We start from the raw sequence: 21,613 nt of genomic DNA, 5'->3' as shown, positions 1-21,613 counted from the left end.
AAAAAAAAAAAAAAAAAAAAAAAAAAGAATCACAATCAATGAAAGAGAAAAAATTAGAAAAAATAAATATTTCATTTACTACAATATATCGAGGCCTATTAAAATGCCATAATAATGAAGTCAGAAGTATCAGCATAATAGACATACAGACCAAAGGAACAGAATCAGAGTCAAATATATTTGAACATCAGATTTATGATAAAAATGACACTACAGTGTGGTAGGGAAAAGACGGTCTTTTTAGTAAATGGTGCTAGGTCTACCAGAAATCCAGAAAGAAAAACTGACCCATACTTCACACTAAAATAAATCCCAAAGAGATCATAGATCTAAATATGAAAGGTAAGGTAAGCAATGATTTCTCAAAATAGGACACAAAAAAGCTCATACCAGAAAGGAAAAAAATTATAAATTAGACTACATTAAAATTAAGGACTTCTGTTCACTGGAATCTCAGTGTCTGGAACAGGGGGGTCTGGCAAGAAGTAGACACTAATAAATATTTTAACAGATGTTAAAAAAAAAAGGAGAGAAAGAGAGAGGAGAAACTAGAAGAGAATAAAAGGCAAGACAAGAGTAGGAGAAGATAGTTCAATACATAAATCTGACAAAGGACTTTCATGTAAAATATATTAGGAACTCTTACAGATCAATAAGAAAATACTGGAAATGCTTGGTCATAGAGTGTGCATATATGCAGCTGTACTAGATAATGCCTGCCATTTTTCTAAAGTAAATCTCTCGATTTCTATTTCTACAAAGTATGAAATATTCAGTTCTTGTACTAGTTGCCAGGATACGCTATTATCAGTTTCTTGGTCTCTTTTGTTTTTAATCATCTGGGTCAGTGCTATCTTATTTGGTTTTAATTTATATTTTTCTGATTAGAAAAATTTTCTTTGAATTAAAAGTGAGAAAAATACCGAGCCTTCAGATAATATAACTATACAAACCATAAACATGTTTCAAAATTTTTCCATTTAGTATATTCATACTATAATTTCAAAAATGTTGTAGATATTTGCAAAATAATGGTCATAAAAGCCAAAAATGGAGAAATACCAGAAAAATTTAACAATAACAAAAATGATTGATAGCTGCCAGGATAGGATCCAAAACTAAACTTGTGTAAAAAACACATCTAGAAAAATGTATTTACTGGTATAATTTCCAGTAAATTTCATTTCTAGTACATTAAATCTCATCATCATGGGGCTATTCTGTCATGAAAAAACATTTGAAATTCACTTTTGACAAATTTACGCAAAAACAACTCCTGGCCAGGTGCAGTGGCTCAAACCTGTAATCCCAACACTTTGGGAGGCTGAGGCAGGAGGATCACTTGAGGTCATGAGTTCAAGACCAGCCTAGGCAACATGATACCCTGTATCTACTAAAAATACAAAAATTAGCCAGGTGTGGCGGTATGTGCCTGTAATCCCAGCTACTTGGGAGGCTGAGGCAGGAGAATCGCTTGAACCTGGGAGATGGAGGTTTGCAGTAAGCCAAGATCATGCCACTGCACTCCCACCTGGGTGACAAAGCAAGACTCCGTCTCAAAAAAATCCCACAAAAAAACAAAAAACACCAACTCCTCGCCCCTTTTAGCTCGACTGGAAAGTAGTACATATGCATTCTGGAAACTTTATTATTATTATTATTTTTTGAGACAGTCTCGCTCTGTCGCCCAGGTTGGAGTACAGTGGCGTGATCTTGGCTCACTGCAACCTCCGCCTCCTGGGTTCAAGTGATTCTCTTGCCTCAGCCTCCCGAGTAGCTGGAATTACAGGTGCATGCCACCATGGCTGGCTAATTTTTGCATTTTGTAGTAGAGATGGGGTTTTGCCATTGTTGGCCAGGCTGGTCTCGAACTCCTGACCTCAAGTGATCCAACCACCTGGGATTCTCAAAGTGCTGGGATTACAGGTGTGAGCTACTACTGTGCCAGGCTCGAAACTTTGGAAACTTTAGAGTGTTGTAAAAAATAAAATAAAAATCCCTATAATTTGTTTATTCGGAGATAAAACTTAGATATTTGTAAAATTTCTTCCTAGTCTTTTTCCTATGTGCATACATATAAACATTCTAACATATATGAAATAATTCTGCTTCCATGGCTCCATGGCAAGTTTATTTTCATTTACTGTATCATGAATATCTTCCTATGTTATTAAAAATTCTAAGGTATTTAAATATCTGTAATATATTCCATATATGCACACAGCATAATTTAGTCAACAATTTCTTCATAAGAGGATGTTAGGATATTTACAAGAAAATAATTCTGTGATCATCAATAGCACTATTTTTCATAGTGAATTTTAAGCATAATTCCTTCACAATTCTTTACCTGGTTATTACAATTACCAATAATGAGTGCATCAGCCAGAGACAACTGTCCCACAATCATGCCCTGTTCCAGCAATGGGGCTCCTGTTTCAGCAAGGCGATTTGATGTGATAACGATGGTATTATCATCATTTAATACCATTACAGGGTCCGCCTAAAGAAAAAAGCAGTAAGAATGGCCAAGACTAAATATCAATATAGTAAGTTATTCCTTCTTCTTGACATATAGACACAATAAAAACATAAACTACATGGTCATTATTTATCAATAATTATGATTTTTCTTATCAAAAACTGACCTCAATGAAAGCTGCTACTTCTTGAAGCACCAAGTTCCATTCCACTTGATCTTCAGTATTAAATCGGTGAGTATAATCTTCAATTTCATCTGACAATTCCTGATTTTAAAAATATTACAAAAAAGGTTATTAAAAAACCCATAAAAATACACAGCCATATAGAACCATATTCCTGACAGAAATCGACATACTTACAAAATTTGATTATTATCAATACACAGTCCTGATTATAACCAAAAACAAAGATGAAAACTAAACAAATTTTCTTCGAAAGTCACAAACTTCATAATACCCATCAAATAAAGTCTTTACAGAGATCTATTTTCTATCAGTACTACATCAGCAATGAATTCATTAATGAAAAAATCAGAAAAGAGAAATGCAAAAATTTTAACATTAAAAAAAAATGAGGCTGGATACAGTGTCTCACACCTGTAATCCCAGTCCTTTGGGAGGTCGAGGTGGGAGGACCATTTGAGACCAGGATTTCCAGACCAGCCTAGGCAACACAGTGAGACCCTACCACTACAAAAAATTATATATTTCTAAAAATCCTTCCTGACTTTATTTGGATTCATATTATACAGTTTTTGGAAATATTTTTAATGATAACTGGGTATAAAGGAAGGTAGAAAAGAAGTATGGAGAGCTACTTCTGGTGGCCTTGTCAAAACTGGCATGTTGAGCTGGGCACAGTGGCTCACGCCTGTAATCCCAACACTTCGGGAGGCCAAGGCTGGCGGATTGCTTGAACTCATGAGTTTGAGACCAGTCTGGGCAACATGGTGAAACCCTGTCTCTACAAAAAACACAAAAATTAGCTAAGAGTGGTGGCTTGAGCCTATGATTCCAGCTACTCAGGAGACTAAGGTGGAGGATTGCTTGAGCCCGGGAGGCAGAGGTTGCAGTGAGACAAGATCATGTCACTGTACTCCAGCTGGGTGACAGAGTGAGACCTTGTCTCAAAAAAAAAAAAAAAAAAAACCCACAAAACCCAAAAAACCAATTGGCATGTTATATTTGATACAAAATTAAGTATGCCATTGAAACTACTGAGTACAGAGTGCACCCAGAATTTCATATGCAATGATTACAGGTATTAAGTGGATCTGAAGAGAGTTAACTGTTTATCACCTGAGTTAACAAAGGAGAGACTTCATGCACTGTAAAGTGGTGGGAAAATGAAAATCATTCCCAATACCTTTGTAAAGCATTATGTACTTTTTCTTGACATAACATTTCAATTATTTTCCCTTAAAGTAAGTTTTTTGTTTGTTTGCATTTCCAGCCATCCATTGATGGGCTTTGAAATGTAAAACATGCAGAAAGGACAAAAGCAAAGAATCAAGATAATTATCTCAGATTAGTGTATTTGGAACATGAGAAGAGTTGGAAAATTTTTATCATTACCCTTGTCAGAAGTTACTATACTTTGAATGTTGTAATTATTTTGATATATCAAAATTATTTTAACCTAAAATCTGTTTTTTTAAAAAAAATCATCCATATACAATTAGAGATTAGAATTTGAACTATTTTAAAGTACATTTACCTTTACCAGATCCTTTACAACATCCATTTTGTTGAGAAGAAGACAAACTACTATAAATCTTGCATAATATCGTAACTTCTTAACTACTAATTCAGGTCTATGGAAGATAAATGAAAAATTACTTATTAGATTAAAAAAGAATGCTTTTTGATTTTTTAAATTTTCCGATGGCTTTTAAAACTCTTTCCATCCTTTTTTGCACAATTATAAACACTTCCACATATAACCCATATAGTCTTTTAAACATATTTCTTACTGATTTATTAGGTTGTTTACTCATATATTCATTCATTCAACAAGTATTGAGAACTTAGGTGCATCAGGTACTATGTTAATTGCTAAAAGTACAATTGTAAAAAACTAGAGATATTCCCTTCTTCAAAGATCTTACAGACAGAAAAGAACTTAAAATATACAGGAGAGAGATAAATGCTTAAAACACAATGGAATAATATAATGATAGGAGAAATATAGAATGCTATTTGTGCCCACAGGACTAGATCGCAGGTGAAAAAAGGCTTCCTAAAGAAAGTAATAAATATTTAAGTTAAGAATACAAGGAAGCGTGGAGGACTACAGGCAGGAAAATATGAGGTGAAAAGGATTCCAGGAGGAACATTCTTTGTCTTAAAATCTCATTTTTCTGCCATTAGTATAAGCCAGCCAGCTTTTTCATGCTTATTGTTTGTATATCTTTTTTCATTCTTCTTTCAATTATCTGTGTCTTTTAATTTAAATTCACATGTTTTGTGGGCAATATATACTTAGGTCCTGATTATCTGTCCACTTTGACTATCTCTGTGCCTTTTACTTGATGTATTTAGACCGATTACATTTAACGTCATCATTGCTTTGGCTAGGTTTATATCTACCACTTTGCTGTTTGTTTCCTATTTGCTCCTTCTCTTGCTGTGTTCCTCTGTTGTTCCTGTTTTGCTTTCTCTTTGGTTAATCAAATATTTTTTAGTGTTCCATTTTATATCATCTACTGGCTTCCTAGTTATACTACTTCTTTGTTATTGTTCTTTAAGTGATTGCTAGGAGTAACAATACGGATCCTTTAACTTATCAAATGCCCCTTACAATATATTTAATCTGTTCACACATAACACTTTACACTTACCAATTATCAATTCAAACCTGACATTTCCTCCTGCTTTCCATATCCTACATCACAAATATGATAGCCTTACAACAGTATATTTTTTATATATGTTCAACATTTTCCATAATAAAATTTTTAAAAAATTCTTTTGACCCATGAGTTACTTAGAAATGTGTCTACTGATTGACAAACTTTTGTTGTTGTTGTTGTTTAAGAGATGGAGTCTTGCTATGTTGCTCAGACTAGACTTGAACTCCTGGGTTCAAGGAATCCTCTTGCCTCAGACTTCTAAGTAGCTGGGCTGCACATGCAGCTATTGATTTTTTTAATTATGTTTTATTTTTGTTTTTAATGAAATCGTACCATGGTTAGACCACATACACTTTATTGAACCTTGCATTAAACTTGTGTTGTGGCAAGTATCAGTTAATTTCACAAATTTTCATATAAGTTTGAAAATAACATATATACAGTTACTGTTGCACACAATTTTAGGTACACTGGAACAAACTTAATTGTTACTCAAATCTTGTAATTCTCGTCTTCTTGATATATGAATTATTAAATATATCAAAAATTCCCATGCATATTAAATCACTTATTAATTTCCCCACTTTAAAAAAACACTTTGCTTTATTATAATACTATGTTATTAGGTATATATAAGTTTATGATTTTTATATTTTCCTGAATTGTTGCTTTCATAATTACAGAGTAAACCTCTATTCTCAATACTTTCTTCCTTTAAATATATACACAGTATACACATAAGAAATGCATATACACGTACACGTTTCTTCCCCTTAGTAGCTGTCTCATTATCTTTCTCTGTCTACTTTTCATCTTTAAAGGATTTATTTATTCATTTATTTAAAAAAGATAGAGTCTTGCCCTTTTTCCCAGGCTGAAGTGCAGTGGCACCATCATAAACTACTGCAGCCTGAAACTCCTGGGCTCAAGCAATCCTCTCACCTCAGCCTCCTGAGTAACTAGGATTACAGGCATGTGCCACCATGCCTGGCTAATTTTTTTATTTTTATTTTTTTGTAGAAACTGGGTCTTGCTATGTTTTCCAGGCTGGTCTTGAACTCCTGGCCTCAAGCGATCCTCCCATCTTAGTCACCCAAAGTGTTGGGAAAACAGGTGTGAGCCACCACTCTTGGCCTTGAAGAATCTCTTAACAACAGTATATTACTGGGTTTTTCTAAGAGGCATACTGATAATCTCTGTCTTTTAACCGGGAAGTCTAGATCACTTTTACTTACTTTGATTTGGATTTGTTTCTATTTTATTATTTTGTGCTACTTACACTTTTTGGAGTTTATTTTCCTTCCTGCCTTTCAGTGTCATGATCATTTTGTTACTCACTTTTCCCTCTACCTCTTCTGAAGTTATACATTCTAATTATAGTTTCCTTAAAATATCAACAAGTAAACTTTACTCTATGTTTCTTCTGAACAATAATTGGATCTTATTAGAATGGTTTAATTATCCCCTTTCTTCTTTCATATTATTGTTATCCAGATTTGGCTCCATTTTATTTTAATAATGTCCATCAGCCATTGTTATGATGATTACTGCCCCATCAAATCGATGTTTTGGAATACAAGGGGATAATTTTTTCTCACCAATCCTTCTTGTATATCATACCTTCCCCTTCTAGTTTCAATTTTCTTCTTCCTTGCTCTTTTATGTCACCCAAACCAATCGCCCCAGCCTCCAAGGTCACCACAGCAATGGGAAAATGAACTAGGGACTTCCTTACTCTCTTGATGGCTAGGTTTTCCATTTAAAAGGATGATTGTCCTATTTTATCCAGCATTTCTAAGTGTTAATAGTATTTCAGGTTATCTAGCCTATCACATTGTCGAAAGTGGAATTCAAAACAAAGAAAATTAGTAGAGGAATGATGTCAATTCAAACTTGAAATTTGAATGACTTAATTCTGTTACTTTTTTTTTTTTTAATTAAAAAATAGGTTCTATGAATCTATATAATGGATTATACAACCAGCAAACTTTCTACAAAGGGCCAGATGGTAAATATTTTAAGCTTTGCAGGCCACATTTGGTGCCTGTAGCATATTCATCTTTTCCCTTTTTACAACCCTTTGAAAATGTAAAAAAAAAAAAATTCTAAACCGCCACACAGTACAAAAACAGGCCACGGGCCCAATTTGGCATGCAAACAGGCCATAGTTAGCTGATCCTTATATTCAATAAGCATACAGAAGTGGGTGGGTGCTTTCTATTTCGGAAGCCACTGTGATGAACTGCAGCAAAGCACAGATGAAATGCGTCAGTGCTGTCCACTCATACATGACAGGCCACCTCAATCAAGCCTGATAACCTGAACCACAACCCCTAGCCTACCAACTAACTCCATATCAAACTGCAGAAAAAAGAATGTGACTCACTGGAAGGGTCCACATCAAGCCGTCTTTATCATCAGCACCATTACGAAGTGCCAAAGTCTTCAATTTTTTTTTTTTTTTTTGAGACGGAGTCTTGCTCTGTGCCCCAGGCTGGAGTGCAGTAGCGCGATCTCGGCTCACTGCAAGCTCCGCCCCGCCGGGTTCACGCCATTCTCCTGCCTCAGCCTCCCGAGTAGCTGGGACTACAGGCGCCCGCCACCTCGCCCGGCTAATTTTCTTGTATTTTTAGTAGAGACGGGGTTTCACCGTGTTAGCCAGGATGGTCTCGATCTCCTGACCTCGTGATCCGCCCATCTCGGCCTCCCATAGTGCTGGGATTACAGGCTTGAGCCACCGCGCCCGGCCCAAAGTCTTCAATTTTACATTCATATTTCCCACTGAAAAAAACTTAATACTGTCACCATTTATGTTGACATCAACATAACCGGAGTTTATTTTCCTTTCCTGCCTTCCATTGTAATAACCATAATTTTATTATTCACTTCACCCTCCACCTCTTCTGAAGTTAGACATTCTCCTTATATTCTTTAAAATTATTTTTCTTAAAATAATAACAAGCAAACTTTACTTACTCTATGTTTCTTCGGAACAATAAATGACATGTTGACATGTTGTCAACGTCAACATAAGTGGTGACAGTATTAAGTTTTTTCCAGTGGGAAATATGAATGTAAAATTGAAGGCTTTTTATGAAGCTTTTTTTTTTTTTGAGATGGAGTCTCACTCTGTCACCCAGGCCGAAGTGCAGTGGCGCCATCTTGGCTCACTGCAACCTCTGCCTCCCGGGTTCAAGTGATTCTTGTGCCTCAGCCTCCCGAGTACCTGGGACAACAGGTGCGTGCCACCACGCCTGGCTAATTTTTTGTATTTTTAGTAGAGAGAGGGTTTCACCATGTTAGCCAGGATGGTCTCGATCTCCTAACCTCATAATCCACCTGCCTTGGCCTCCCAAAGTGCTGGTATTATAGGTGTGAGCCACTGCACTCGGCTTTTTTTTTAAGCTCTTATCAAACTTCTGGACTCCAGAATTCCAGCCGTGTCCAACCTGCTAGGCTCACTACTTACAAGACCCTGACTCTTTAACTACATATTTGCCTAGGAAACTCTGTTCTTCCAGGTGGCTCACTGTAACATCTCCCACAACCTCCTGGGTATTCAGAATCTTCACCTTCTCCATATCCAACCAGGTTCAGCTTTGGCCATTTACAACAGAATTGGGGTGTGCAGCTCCTAGGAGGAGTGGCTGTATGGTAATATCTCCTCTCCTAAGTACGATGGACCCATAGAACGAGATGTTCTGGGAGTGGTCTATGCTTAGTGACAGACACTAACCTTGAGATTGCTGGAACAAACTACTTATTCCTCCTGGTCTCAACATAATCCTTAGCTGCTGAGACAGTGCAGAGAGAACTTGTTCCTTTTGAGGAGTGAAGATTTTTGCCTTTTAAATGAACTGTGAAATTGTGGAATACTTCCTTACTTGGTTTTCTCTCCTGGCTCTTGATTTTAGCAGCTGTTGCTGATTGCAATCTTGACTGGCACTCTTACCCTGTGTGAACTAAGAAACAACCTACCAACTGAACAAAGACCCTCCTAACCACACACAGCAAGGTCAGGGATTTGCACACCAGATTGTCCTTTGATTCTAATTTACTGGCACAAAGCAAGAGTTTTTGTCATCCCGATTCCAAATAATCCTACTTCTAAATAATATGCCCTGATCTAGGAAACTGCACAGGAAAACAATTCAAATTGGATGTTTGTTATTAAGGCACAAAATTATGGCAAGAAATCAAACTGTTGGATATTAAGATTAAAGCCAATTTCCCTTTTGTCAAATTAGAAAATGCAGAAAAGTAAATTATACAAGGTGTTTTGCTATTACTTAAAATAGTTCTCTGCTTATATGTATTTTTAATGCTGATAAAATGTTACACAGCTCTTTTGCATTTTTTAAGATATAATTTATCTCACCAAGAATTAAGACAAATAGCATAGCAATAATTTTTTTAAAATTAGGATTGGAGGAAATACATCTGTATTGAAAATATGTGAAGCAAACTATAGGAAAACCTAAGGGAAAAGTAATTGATGGAACTTCTGATGTAAGGGGATGACAAAAAGATATGAAAAATGTACATTCCAGCATCTGCACCCCTTACATGTGCCATGCAAACGCCCCTAGACAAGTCTGAACAAGACATGCAAGGAAATTAAAGAGATTTACAAGAGTGGGGCTTTCCCCAAAATGTCACTGTTTAGTTGGAAAGCTTACAACAGTTAACCACAAAGTGTTCTCGAGAAAAACATGTCAAAACTGTTTTCTTCTATTGCTAAGAGAATATAATCTTTTCACCATATAATAAAAACTGTGAGTTCTGTTGCTGGGGTAGAGAGAATATTCAGACCTTCTGTGCCTGAACTTTCTCATCCAACAATTCCCAGAATGCTAGCAAGAAAGATTCTCCAAAAGATCTCTGACTTCTTCCACAATTTCATACTCATCTGGAATTAACAAAATCAAAATCCAGGCTGGGTATGGTGGCTCATGCCTGTAATTCCAGCACTTTGCAAGGCTAAGGTGGGTGGATCACGTGAGGTCAAGAGTTCGAGACCAGCCTGGCCAATGCGGTGAAACCCCATCTCTAGTAAAAACTACAAAAAAATTAGCCGGGGGTGGTGGCACAAGCCTGTAATCCCAGCTACTTGGGATGCTGAGGCAGGATAATTGCTTGAACCCAGGAGGCGGAAATGGAGGTTGCAGTGAGTTGAGATCGTACCACTGTACTCCAGCCTGGGCGACACAGCGAGACTCCATCTCAAAAAAAAAGAGAAACAGAGAAAATTCAAACAATATTAGCAGGCTATTCCCTGGTCCTACATGACAGTTGTCACCAGGCTTTTGAAGAGACATGAATTAAGATTACACAGGCTAAAGAATAAATGTTATTAGCTAAGCCTTGTTTTGGAGTCATTTCTTTTGTATTAAATCTGTGTGAAGTCAATCCCTTGTACAACAATAACCCAACCCTCCTTTGGTATTGTGACATCTGTTACAACATCTTTGATGTTTATTGCTTAGGTAACATATACCTCTCTATGCTTTTGAAGGTCTACTACATAGTAGGCACTCAATAAAGTCTGGTAAATGAGTGCAAGTTATAAACAAATGTAAGCTTTTCCACACAATTTCCATGCAGACTAAAGACTGAGTGTTTTATCCTCATCTTTCTAAAAACATAGCAGATACATACCTGTCTTCTTTATTGACTTGAGAATAATATGATCTCTGTCTGATTGCAGAATAGAAGGAAAAAGCCTCATTCAGATAGCTGGTTTCAGATGTGCGTAAGCTATGAGAAAAAATACATTTTTAAATATGACAGTGTCAGAGACTCTTCACCACAGTAAATACTTGTTCTATATACTGCTGTATTCCTCTATCTCGTGGGGTGAGGGGGTGGGAATGACTGTCCTAAATTTGAATCGGCAAGGCAATATCACCCTTAAAATGCATAAAAAATAATAATTAAAATTTTTGAAAAACCTCCTCGCTGCATCCAAGCCTTTTTTGATGCCAACCCATATTACACATTACCCTCCTTCCCTGAAGTGTCTCAAACAGCATTCCATCCAGTGAAATCCTTATCTCCCAGGACTAGGCCACTTCCTCAAATCCATACAGTCCTTTGGCCCATTTCTTTAATTTTTTTCCTCACAGAACTGAGGAATGCACTAATCCATATTAATCTTCAGGAGATGTTAATGAATTATGTTTTACAAGGGACTTTTTAAGAAAATATTTCTACCCGAGAAAACACATTTCTAGTTTTACAAGGGACTTTTTAAGAAAATATTCTACCCAAAAGAGTGATTTTAATGGTGGGAATTTGGAATGGTATGCCAAAATGTAGGAAATGGAAGAAGTTTTATTGTCTTTTTTTTTTTTAATTTTTTATTTTTTGAGACAGTTTCAGTCTTGTTGCCCAGGCTGGAGTGCCAATGGCATGATCTCGGCTCACTGCAACCTCTGCCTCCCAGGTTCAAGCAATTCTCCTGCCTCAGCCTCCTGTGCAGCTGGGATTACAGGCATCCAGCACCACGCCTGGCTAATTTTGTCTTTTTAGTAGAGATGGGGTTTCACCAGGCTGGTCTCAAACTCCTGACCTCAGGTGAGCCACCTGCCTTGGCCTCCCAAAGTGCTAGGATTACAGGCGTGAGCCACCACACCCAGCCATTTTATTGCCTTTTAGATTACAAATGGTCCAAGTCTTTTTTATTGTATACCTGATCATCACTTTGGGATAATAAGATTTAGATTCCTAAAAGGATCCTTCTTGTTTTCTGAGCTCAGGGATGGGACTATACAGATGTTAGTGCTCTAAGGATATAATAAAAAATATCTTTCAAACATATCCTGCAAATATGAGTTTTTTAAAGTATCCTTCTGAAAATCATTCATTAAGTTACAATATAATGCTACACATTATTAAGACAAGTGAAGCTGTAAGAACAATAAATCCTTTAGTATTAATCATTTATCTAAAACCAAGATCAAATTTTTAAGTTATAAATGAGTCTGACCAAATGAAGTGTTTGGGAGGCAAGCCTTTAAAACAAATAGTACTTTGACTATGGAAGGTTATTGCACAACATTGTCTTGATCAATCTGGCCCGAACTACTAGGGTTTCATTTGTAACTCACAATTTTCATGCCTAGCAATGAGTATACTATGTATACTTCTGCATGCTATGTTTTAATCAGACAACACTTGACTCTTTCCATGTGTAATTTACTTACTAATAATGATAGTATAGCTGCCCAATCTTGGAAGCAATTTCTCCTATTTGCCAGCGCTTCAAGCCATACCGATTATCCAAGACTTGTCTGTTTTATATAGGATACAAGAAAATAGAAATGAGTCTATAAATTCCAAAACTAATCAAATCTGTAAATTCAATAGGATAAAATACCATCCAATTCAGCAAAGCTAATGAATTTTTCATTAGATTTCAACATAGTCATTCCATTAAATTTAAAAAGCATTTATTAAATGTCTATTTATAAGTTGAAATATAAAAAGAAACTACTTTGGCCAATAAACATGTATTTTAGAATGAAACCATAAATCATCCTACCTATGCTCCAGTTGATCTGAACCATTCCACATATAATATTCCACATATAATATTGTCTTTAAAAATCAGACAAGAATGTTACTTTTTTTTTTTTGAGACAAAGTGTGGCTCTGTTGCCCAGGCTGGCGTGCAGTGGCATGATCTGGGCTCACTGCAACCTCCGCCTCTCGGGTTCAAGTGATTCTGCTGCCTCAGTCTCCTGAGTAGCTGCGATTAGAGGTGTGCACCACCATGCCCAACTAATTTTTGTATTTTTAGTAGAGACGGGGTTTCGTCATGTTAGCCAGGCTGGTCTCGAACTCCTGACCCTCAAGTTATCCACCCACCTCAGCCTCCTAAAGTGCTGGGATTACAGGCATGAGCCACTGCACCCAGCCTTATTTTATTATTTATTTTCATTTATTTATTTATTTATTTGAGACAGGGTCTCTCTCTGTTGCACAAGGTGGAGTGCAGTGACGTAATCTCAGCTCACTGCAACCTCCCCCTTCAGGGTTCAAGTGATTTTCGTGCCACAGCCTCCTGAGTAGCTGGGATTACAGCTGCACACCACCACACCTGGCTAATTTTTGTAGAGATAGGGTTTAGCCATGCTGCCCAGGCTGGTCTCAAACTCCTGAGCTCAAGCAATCCTCCCACCTTGGCCTCCCAAAATGCTGGGTTTACAGGCATGAGCCACCATGCCTGGCCATACATTTTAAAATCTTACATAAATAGGAAAGAAATAAATTTGTTTTCATTTGGGTTATAAAGATGAAATATGTTATTTTAAAAGCACCAAGATTTACCTTTGCTTTGGTGAAAAAAAAGAAAAAGCACCAAGATAAAAAGCACTGAAGTAGTGAAGATAAAAACTGTGACTAATACAAAACAGGCCTTTGCTCTCCTTTAACTATGAAATTCATTTACCGATGCTGCTGCTGGAACTTCCAGAGTTTGGTGTAAACATCAAAAGTTCTTCCAAAATAGGACTGCCACTGCTTCTGTCCATATTGTGGCAAATCTCTGTAATAGTAAATGAGTATATATTAATATTAAACTTCTTATGCTATTTGGAAATTAAGTCTTGTGATGGTACAAACCAGATAGATGTAAAATGCTTGCATTCAGGCTTTCTTTTTTTAAAAAAAGTTACACTTTTTGGAGCAGAAATAATTCTATAATTAGGGTCCAGGACACGCATGCTCTTTTCCTATTCTCCTCCCTACTTCTGACAGGTTGTTCTTAGTGCTCTTTGCAGATGCCTCTCCCATGAGGTTTCTGGTACTCTCCTCCCTTTTCCTGGGTGATCTTATTCACACTCACTTATATACTGACAACTTCCAAATGTTTATCTTCAGCTAAGAACTCAGCTGAATGTTTGAAAAACACTGCTTTAGAAAATATACCTAGAAATGGATATGTAGATGGTATTAAGTTCTACACTATTCTACCCTCTCCCTATAAGATAAATATACAACCCTGTCCTTGAATCTGGTGACTTATAGCACAGTCTTTTTTTTTTTTTTTTTTTTTTTGAGACGGAGTCTCGCTCTGTCACCCAGCCTGGAGTGCAGTGGCATGATCTTCTCGGCTCACTGCAAGCTCCGCCTCCCGGGTCCAAGCCATTCTCCTGCCTCAGCCTCCCGAGTAGCTGGGACTACAGGTGCCCACCACCTCGCCCAGCTAGTTTTTCGTATTTTTTAGTAGAGACGGGGTTTCACGGTGTTAGCCAGGATGATTTCGATCTCCTGACCTCGTGATCCGCCCGTCTCGGCCTCCCAAAGTGCTGGGATTACAGGCTTGAGCCACCGTGCCCGGCCTATAGCACAGTCTTTGAGAGGCAAATACTCCCTACCATACAAACATTGGGCCTGGCCATATTAACTTACTTTGGCTAATGAAATATAATTGTAAGTTATTTATATCATATCTCACGAGAAGATGAAGAGCACTGAGTGTTTCGGCATTTTCAATTTTCCCTCTGACCTAAGACAAAGACAGGGCTGTTCCTCAGTCTGGAACACTAAGACACATTTAACAGAGCCCCAAAACCACAGACAACTTGTAGCTAACATGGGAGCCAGAAATACATCTCTACTGTAGGAAGGCACTACATACAATGTGAGGGTTGTTACAGCAGCCTTACTTAGGAAAAGCTAGTCCAGAAACTGTTAACAGGAGTAGGTTATCGCCATAACAAACATGTAACATACGTGACACCTGCAACTGCGACTGAGTAGCAAGTAACTGTTACTGAAGGCTGGAAACAATGATGACCTATCTAATGCAATGGTAACACTGCATTTGCCTGAGAAAACTGAGAAAGCAGATAATATGATTAATGAACTTGCTGATTTATACACAGAGGTTGGGAAACAGTGTGTTGCTAGCCCTGGATGCTACTGGCTACACTTAAAATACTGGGAGAAAAAGATGAACTCAGAAAAGAATTAGCTGCAAGCGGAGTTGAAAAGAAAAAGAGAAAATTCAGAAATTCAAGAACTTACAAGACTGAACGATACAACAATTACTACTGCATAACTGTAAAAGATATAATTGAGAAATGCCACCCATAAATGCCAATTACAATTCAGCCTCATTTTCAAGGGCAAAACTTCTTCATTAAAGTCTGTGAACAGATGGAAGATGGCCCCAAGTACCTTTCTTCAGTGGGACAAAATAGATTCGGGAAAGGTATTTAAGAATTTGGCTGTCTTGTAGAAACATGATAAACTCAAGGTATCTCTAATAAAGTCTAGAAGACAGACGTGTCTCAAAGAATTTAGGGTATGGCTATTGGTACATGGAGCTAACTTGAATCAAATTATAAAGAGTCAACTACATTTCACAAGATTTGTACTATTGAAGTTACTTTAAAAAAAAAAAAAAAAAGGAGCAACACATTCATTGAATTTAGTGGTAAGCGAATAAATCTAGAGATCAATTTGGGGAATTTGTATTTTTTCTAATTTTGTCAATAGCATTTCTTTCCATTTATGGTACAAACATTGTCATTAAATACATTTTTAACTCTTTCCATAAAGGTCCTATATTTCCTGGTTCATATTACTGTAAGGTCTCAAATTTTCATTGTTTTTGTGAAAGGTATCGATTTTTAAAGTTATATCTTTTAATTTTTTTATGATGGAAAATTTCAAACATACACAAAAGTAGAGAGAACAGTACAATGACCCCTAGGTACCATCAGCAGATTCACAGATGAACAATTTAGAGCCAGTCTCTTCTATTTAGGGTTACCAGGTAAAATACATGTTTTTCTTTCTGGGACCCCTACCCCTTTCTCTGAGTTTTTCTGTCTACCTTTGTTGTGCTAATTCAACTGTCTAAATCAGTACCCCTATGACCACCACTAGCACTATTTTCAATTAAGAAAAGAAGTACAGGCTGTATTTATATTGATCCCTATAACTAAAACGTCTACAGAAATATTTAAAACAGAGAAAACACTCAAATGTTGAGTAGTAAAATGAATTTTATTTTATTTTATTTTATTTTTTTTTTTTTTTGAGACGGAGTCTCTATCTGTCACTAGGCTGGAGTGCAGTGGCATGATCTCAGCTCACTGCAACCTCCACTTCCTGGGTTCAAGTGATTCTCCTGCCACAGCCTTCTGAGTAGCTAGGACTACAAGCACATGCCACCATGCATGGCTAATTTTTGTATTTTTAGTAGAGACAGGGTTTCGCCATGTTGGTCAGGCTGGTCTTGAACTCCTGACCTTAGGTGATCCACCTGCCTCGGCCTCCTAAAGTGCTGGGATTACAGGCATGAGCCACCATGCCCAGCCTCTGGGTAGCTTTCCTTTTGCACCATCGGGATATCTTGCTATTGGTGTCACCTACCTTGCTGTTAGGCAAGGTGTATTGTGAAGACACTCAATGGAAGAAGAAAACCTGATTACTAATATTATGCTTTTTTTGTTTGTTTGTTTTTTGAGATGGAGTCTCACTCTGTTGTGCAGGCTGGAGTGCAGTGGTGCTATCTCAGCTCACTGCAACCTCCACCTCCTGGGTTCAAGCAATTCTCCTACCTCAGCCTCCAAAGTAGCTGGGATTACAGGTGCCCGTCACCATGCCTGGTTAATTTTTGTATTTTTTAAGTAGAGAAGGGGTTTCACCATGTTGGCCAGGCTGGTCTTGAACTCCTGACCTCAGGTGATCCACCCACCTTGGCCTCCCAAAGTATTGGGATTACAGGTTATGAGCCACTGCACCCAGTCTACTAATATTATTCTATCAAGTGCTAAGAATTATGAAGGCCATATAAAGTAATGTGAAAAGTGATCTATTCAATTAATAGGATCATTGGTTTAATAGACAGAAAATATGATCACATATGTAGAAAAAACTGCAAATAAGTACTAAATTACATGACACTGAATAAAAGTAATAAGGAGTCTAGAAAACTGACAATTATAAGTTAATAACACTTTGTAGCACAAGTAGGAAAATAGCCTGAATTAAACAAATGATGTATTATGGAACTAGTAGAAAATAAGGCATAACAACAACAACAAAGAAAATAAGGCATAACAGGTAGGCTGGAGTCAGTTTATACAACTCAAGAGCATCACGTTTTTCTGGTCCTTTTATGTAGGTTTATTTCCCACATTTAAAAAGTAAAGATAATAACTGCTAATGGGTACAGGGTTCTTTTGGGGATAATGAATGTTCTAAAATTGACTGTAGTGACTAAACTGTGTTCTAAAATTGACTGCACATAACCTGTGAGGATACTAAAAACCACTGAGTTGTATACTTCCTAAAGGTAACTTGTAAGATATTTGAATACCCCAATAAAGATGTTCTTTTTAAAAACAGTAATATAATTTAAAAAGCAATACATGATGGACTGAGCATGTAATTTTATCTTCTCTCTCGAGGCTCCATATAGAAATAAAGAGAGGGAGGCAATCAGTAGATGAGAGATTTCAAGAAACTTCTGAAAGAACAACACTTGATGAAGAAATATCATTATTAGATGAAGAAATATCAATATTATTACTTCCTACTAATCAAAATCCTGGCGGGAAAAAGATGACACACCAAGTGGGTCACTGGGAAGAGTTTAACAAAGAGGCTACAAAGATGTGAACAGAGTCAAGGGAAACCAACAAGGAACACTTGAAGGACCTGTGGCTAAATTACTATCCCTTAGGCCTGGTGCAGCAGGGGGAACGGGCAGTTCCCAAAACTTAAGGGAGGGAGCTGGCGAAATCCACATCTGTGCTCACTCTACTCCTGCCCTCCAACTTCCTGCTGACCCTTTCCATTGGTGGAGCCCAACTGGAAGACAGAGGGCAAAAGTATCAGTTGGAGCAGCCTACAAAGGTTAGTCTCCCAGGGTAGGAGAAGCAGCAAAAGAGTAGACCTGGAAGGGCAAACTGCAAATGTCCAGCCTAGTGCCTTCCATATAAAAGAGTGAAGAAAGCTGGAACCTGGAAAACATGAGAAAGGAACCACATGTGAAAGGACTCAACCCAGAGAGTTTACAAAAGAAAAACAGGGCAGGGTACAGCAGCTCCTGTCTGTAGTCCCAGCACTTTGGGAGACCTAGGCAGGCAGACAGCTCGAGCCTAGGAGTTCGAGTCCAGGCTGGACAACATGGCAAAACACAGTCTCTACAAAAATAAAAAATAAAAATAAAAAATAAATTAGCCAGGTGTAGTGGCACACACCTGTAGTCCCAGTTACTCAGGAGGCTGAGATGGGAGGATTCATCGAGCCTGAAGATCAAGTCTGCAGTGAGCTGTGATCATGCCACTGTACTCTAGGATGGGCAACATAGCAAGACCTGTCTCAAAATGAACAAACCCCCAAAACAAATAGTGTAAAAAAGAGTGATCCATCTGAATGTGAATGTAAGGATGAATTCATTTGAGATATACACTGGAACTACAGAGAAGGGAAGATCATTCCTCAATTCCTGGCTTTGCTATGTATAATATTTACATAGTTATATGTCAAAATATTATTTATTATCTGTTTTCAACTTTTAGAATCCATGTATAGATCAAACACAAAATATTTAACTATGATTATAGAATGGTAAATAAATTTTATGTTCTGTGAAATAAAAACATGAAGTTATAACTGACCAAAACTAAGCATGAGAAAAGAAGAGAGGCTGGGAGTGGTGGCTCATGCTTGTAATCCCAGCACTTTGGGAGGCTGAGATGGGAGGACTGCTTGAACCCAGGAGTTCAAGACCAGCCAGGGCAACAAAGTGAGACCCTGTCTCTAGCAAAAATGAAAAAAAAAATAGCCAGGTGTGGTGGCATGCACCTGTGGTCCCAGCTACTTGGAGGCTGAGGCAGGAGAATCGTTAGAGTCCAGGAGGTCGGGGCTGCAGTGAGCTGTGATCATACCACTGTGCTCTAGCCTAGGCAACAGAGTGAGACTCTATCTTTAAAAAAAAAAAGAAAAAGAAAAAGAAAGAAAAAAAGAAAAGAAACAAAGAAAACAAAGAAAAAATAGAAAAGATGATGAAAGTAGTGGGAATGAAAATTTACCTTACAAAATGGAATCAAAGGGATACCATCAATACGGTGTATGGATGGGTTAAAGGACTGGGTTTTGAAGTCAGGCTGGCTTGGTACCAATAATTGTCTACCCAATCTTACACAGAGTAAACTTTATGCCTTAGTTCCTCATTTATAAAATGGGAATAATAATAATAGAGCCTAGACCATAGGTTTGATGACAAGAGTTAGTGAGTTAATACAGGTAAGAGCTAAGAACAATATACAACACCTAGTAAAAACACAAAAAAATTAGATAATACTATCATCTATGATTAGCATTTAAAAAGTGTGCTGCCGGTAGCTGACAATATGATTAATAAAATGAATAATGGGCCAGGCACAGTGACTCAAGCCTGCAATCCTAGCACTTTGGGAGGCCAAGTCAGGAGGATCATTTGAGGCCAGGAGTTCGAGACCACCATGGTCAAAAAAGTGAGACCCTGTCTCTACAAAAAAATTTAAAAATTAGCCAACCTACAGAGTAGCCATTCTTTTCTTTCTTTACTTCTCTAATAAACTTGTTTTTACTTTAAAAAGAAATTAGCCGTGCTTGTTGTCCCAGCTACTCTGGGGGCTGAGGCGGGATGACTGCTTCAGCTCAGGAGGTTGAGGCTGCAATGAGCCATCATTGCACCACTGCACTCCAGCCTGGGCAACAAAGGGAGTCCCTGTCTTAAAAATAAATAAATAAAATAAAATGAATAATGGGAAAACCGAGAATAGTGGTAACATAAATTCAGAGGGTATGGTGGGGATTAGACAGTATGTGTGAATCACTTGAAAGAGGCCTGGCATAAAGTAAGCACTAATAAATGTTAGTTGCTATTAGTATTCTTATTCCTGCTACTATTTCTTTTATTTATTTGTTTGCTTATTATTATTTTTATTTTTTGACCGGAGCCTTGCTCTATCGAGTGCAGTGGCGCTGGAGTGCAGTGGCATGATCTCGGCTCACTGCAAGCTCCGCCTCCCAGGTTCACGTCACTCTCCTGCCTCAGCCTCCAGAGTAGCTGGGACTACAGGTGCCCGCCACTGCAGCCAGCTAATTTTTTTGTATTTTCAGTAGAGACAGGGTTTCACTGTGGTTTCGATCTCTTGACCTCGTGATCCGCCCGCCTCCGCCTCCCAAAGTGCTGGGATGACAGGCGTGAGCCACCACGCCTGGCCTTCCTGCTACTATTTCTATGGGGCAGGGAAAGGAGTAGCCTTTAGGTAAATGAAGTTTTCATTTATTGTGGCAGGATATCAAAGGAGAATGTATAAATTAATAAACCAAGAAAGAGTGATAAAAGTATATTTGAAAAATGAAAGTAAATGCCAGGAAAACTAAAATCAGAAAGAATCAAAAGTGATTGCCTCTGAACAATGAGGACTCTAGGTGAGAAGGATGTTTTAGACAATACTACTTCATAGTGTAAGCCCTTTTATATTATTTCACCTTGTAAAACTCATGTTTTTAATTACGAGGTTATATTTTAATTCATTTTTTGAATTGGCAATTTATACACATAGCATAAAATTCAAAGAGCACAAAAGGTATGTATAGAGTAAGTCTCCTCCACTTCTATTCCAAATAACCTAGGTCTTCATTCCGAGAAAGTCCTCCTTTATTTACTTACAAGCATATAATTGTGCATGTATGCATACAGATATGTTATTTTGAAAAAGAAGTTTTAAATAAACACATTGAGAAAAAAGTAGCCGGGCATGATGGCTCATGCCTGCAATCTCAACACTTGGGGAGGCTAAGGCGGGAAGAGCACTTGAACCCAGAAGTTCAAGACCATATTGGGAAACATGGAGAGACCTTATCTCTTCAAAACATTTTTAAAAAAATTATCCAGGCAGGCCAGGCACACTAACTCATGCCTGAGTAATCCCAGCACTTTGGGAGGCCGAGGCATGCTGATCACCTGAGGTCAGGAGTTCCAGACCATCCTGGCCAATATGGTGAAACCCTGTCTCTACTAAAAAGACAAAAATTAGCCGGGTGTGGTGGCAGGTGCCCGTAATCCCAGCTACTTAGGAGGCTGAGGCAGGAGAATCGCTTGAACTTGGGAAGCAGAAGTTGCAGTGAGCGAAGACCGCACCACTGCACTCCAGCCCTGGGCAACAAGAGCAAAACTTCTGTCTCATTAAAAAAAAAAAAAAAAAACAAAAAAACCACACACATTAGCCAGGCCTGGTGGGACTACATGCCTACGGTCCC

At 37.8% G+C, this 21,613-nt stretch overlaps 1 protein-coding gene across 2 annotated transcripts in view; it reads right to left on the bottom strand.

Moving 5' to 3' along the window:
- Window positions 1-21,613, bottom strand: part of SCAI (suppressor of cancer cell invasion) — a 191,699-nt gene that overhangs the window by 56,129 nt on the left and 113,957 nt on the right. For both annotated transcript variants that reach the window (XM_025359040.1, XM_025359039.1), the window contains 6 exons: window positions 13,788-13,883; window positions 12,541-12,627; window positions 10,994-11,092; window positions 4,201-4,297; window positions 2,649-2,747; window positions 2,351-2,503 (listed from right to left, as the gene is read on the bottom strand). In XM_025359040.1, the coding sequence (XP_025214825.1) occupies window positions 2,351-2,503; window positions 2,649-2,747; window positions 4,201-4,297; window positions 10,994-11,092; window positions 12,541-12,627; window positions 13,788-13,883 (631 nt within the window). The remainder of the gene's footprint in view (window positions 1-2,350; window positions 2,504-2,648; window positions 2,748-4,200; window positions 4,298-10,993; window positions 11,093-12,540; window positions 12,628-13,787; window positions 13,884-21,613) is intronic.

This window comes from Theropithecus gelada, chromosome 15 (genome assembly GCF_003255815.1).
Source record: "Theropithecus gelada isolate Dixy chromosome 15, Tgel_1.0, whole genome shotgun sequence".
NCBI lineage: Eukaryota > Metazoa > Chordata > Mammalia > Primates > Cercopithecidae > Theropithecus > Theropithecus gelada.
This window is presented reverse-complemented; position numbering and strand designations above follow the sequence as displayed.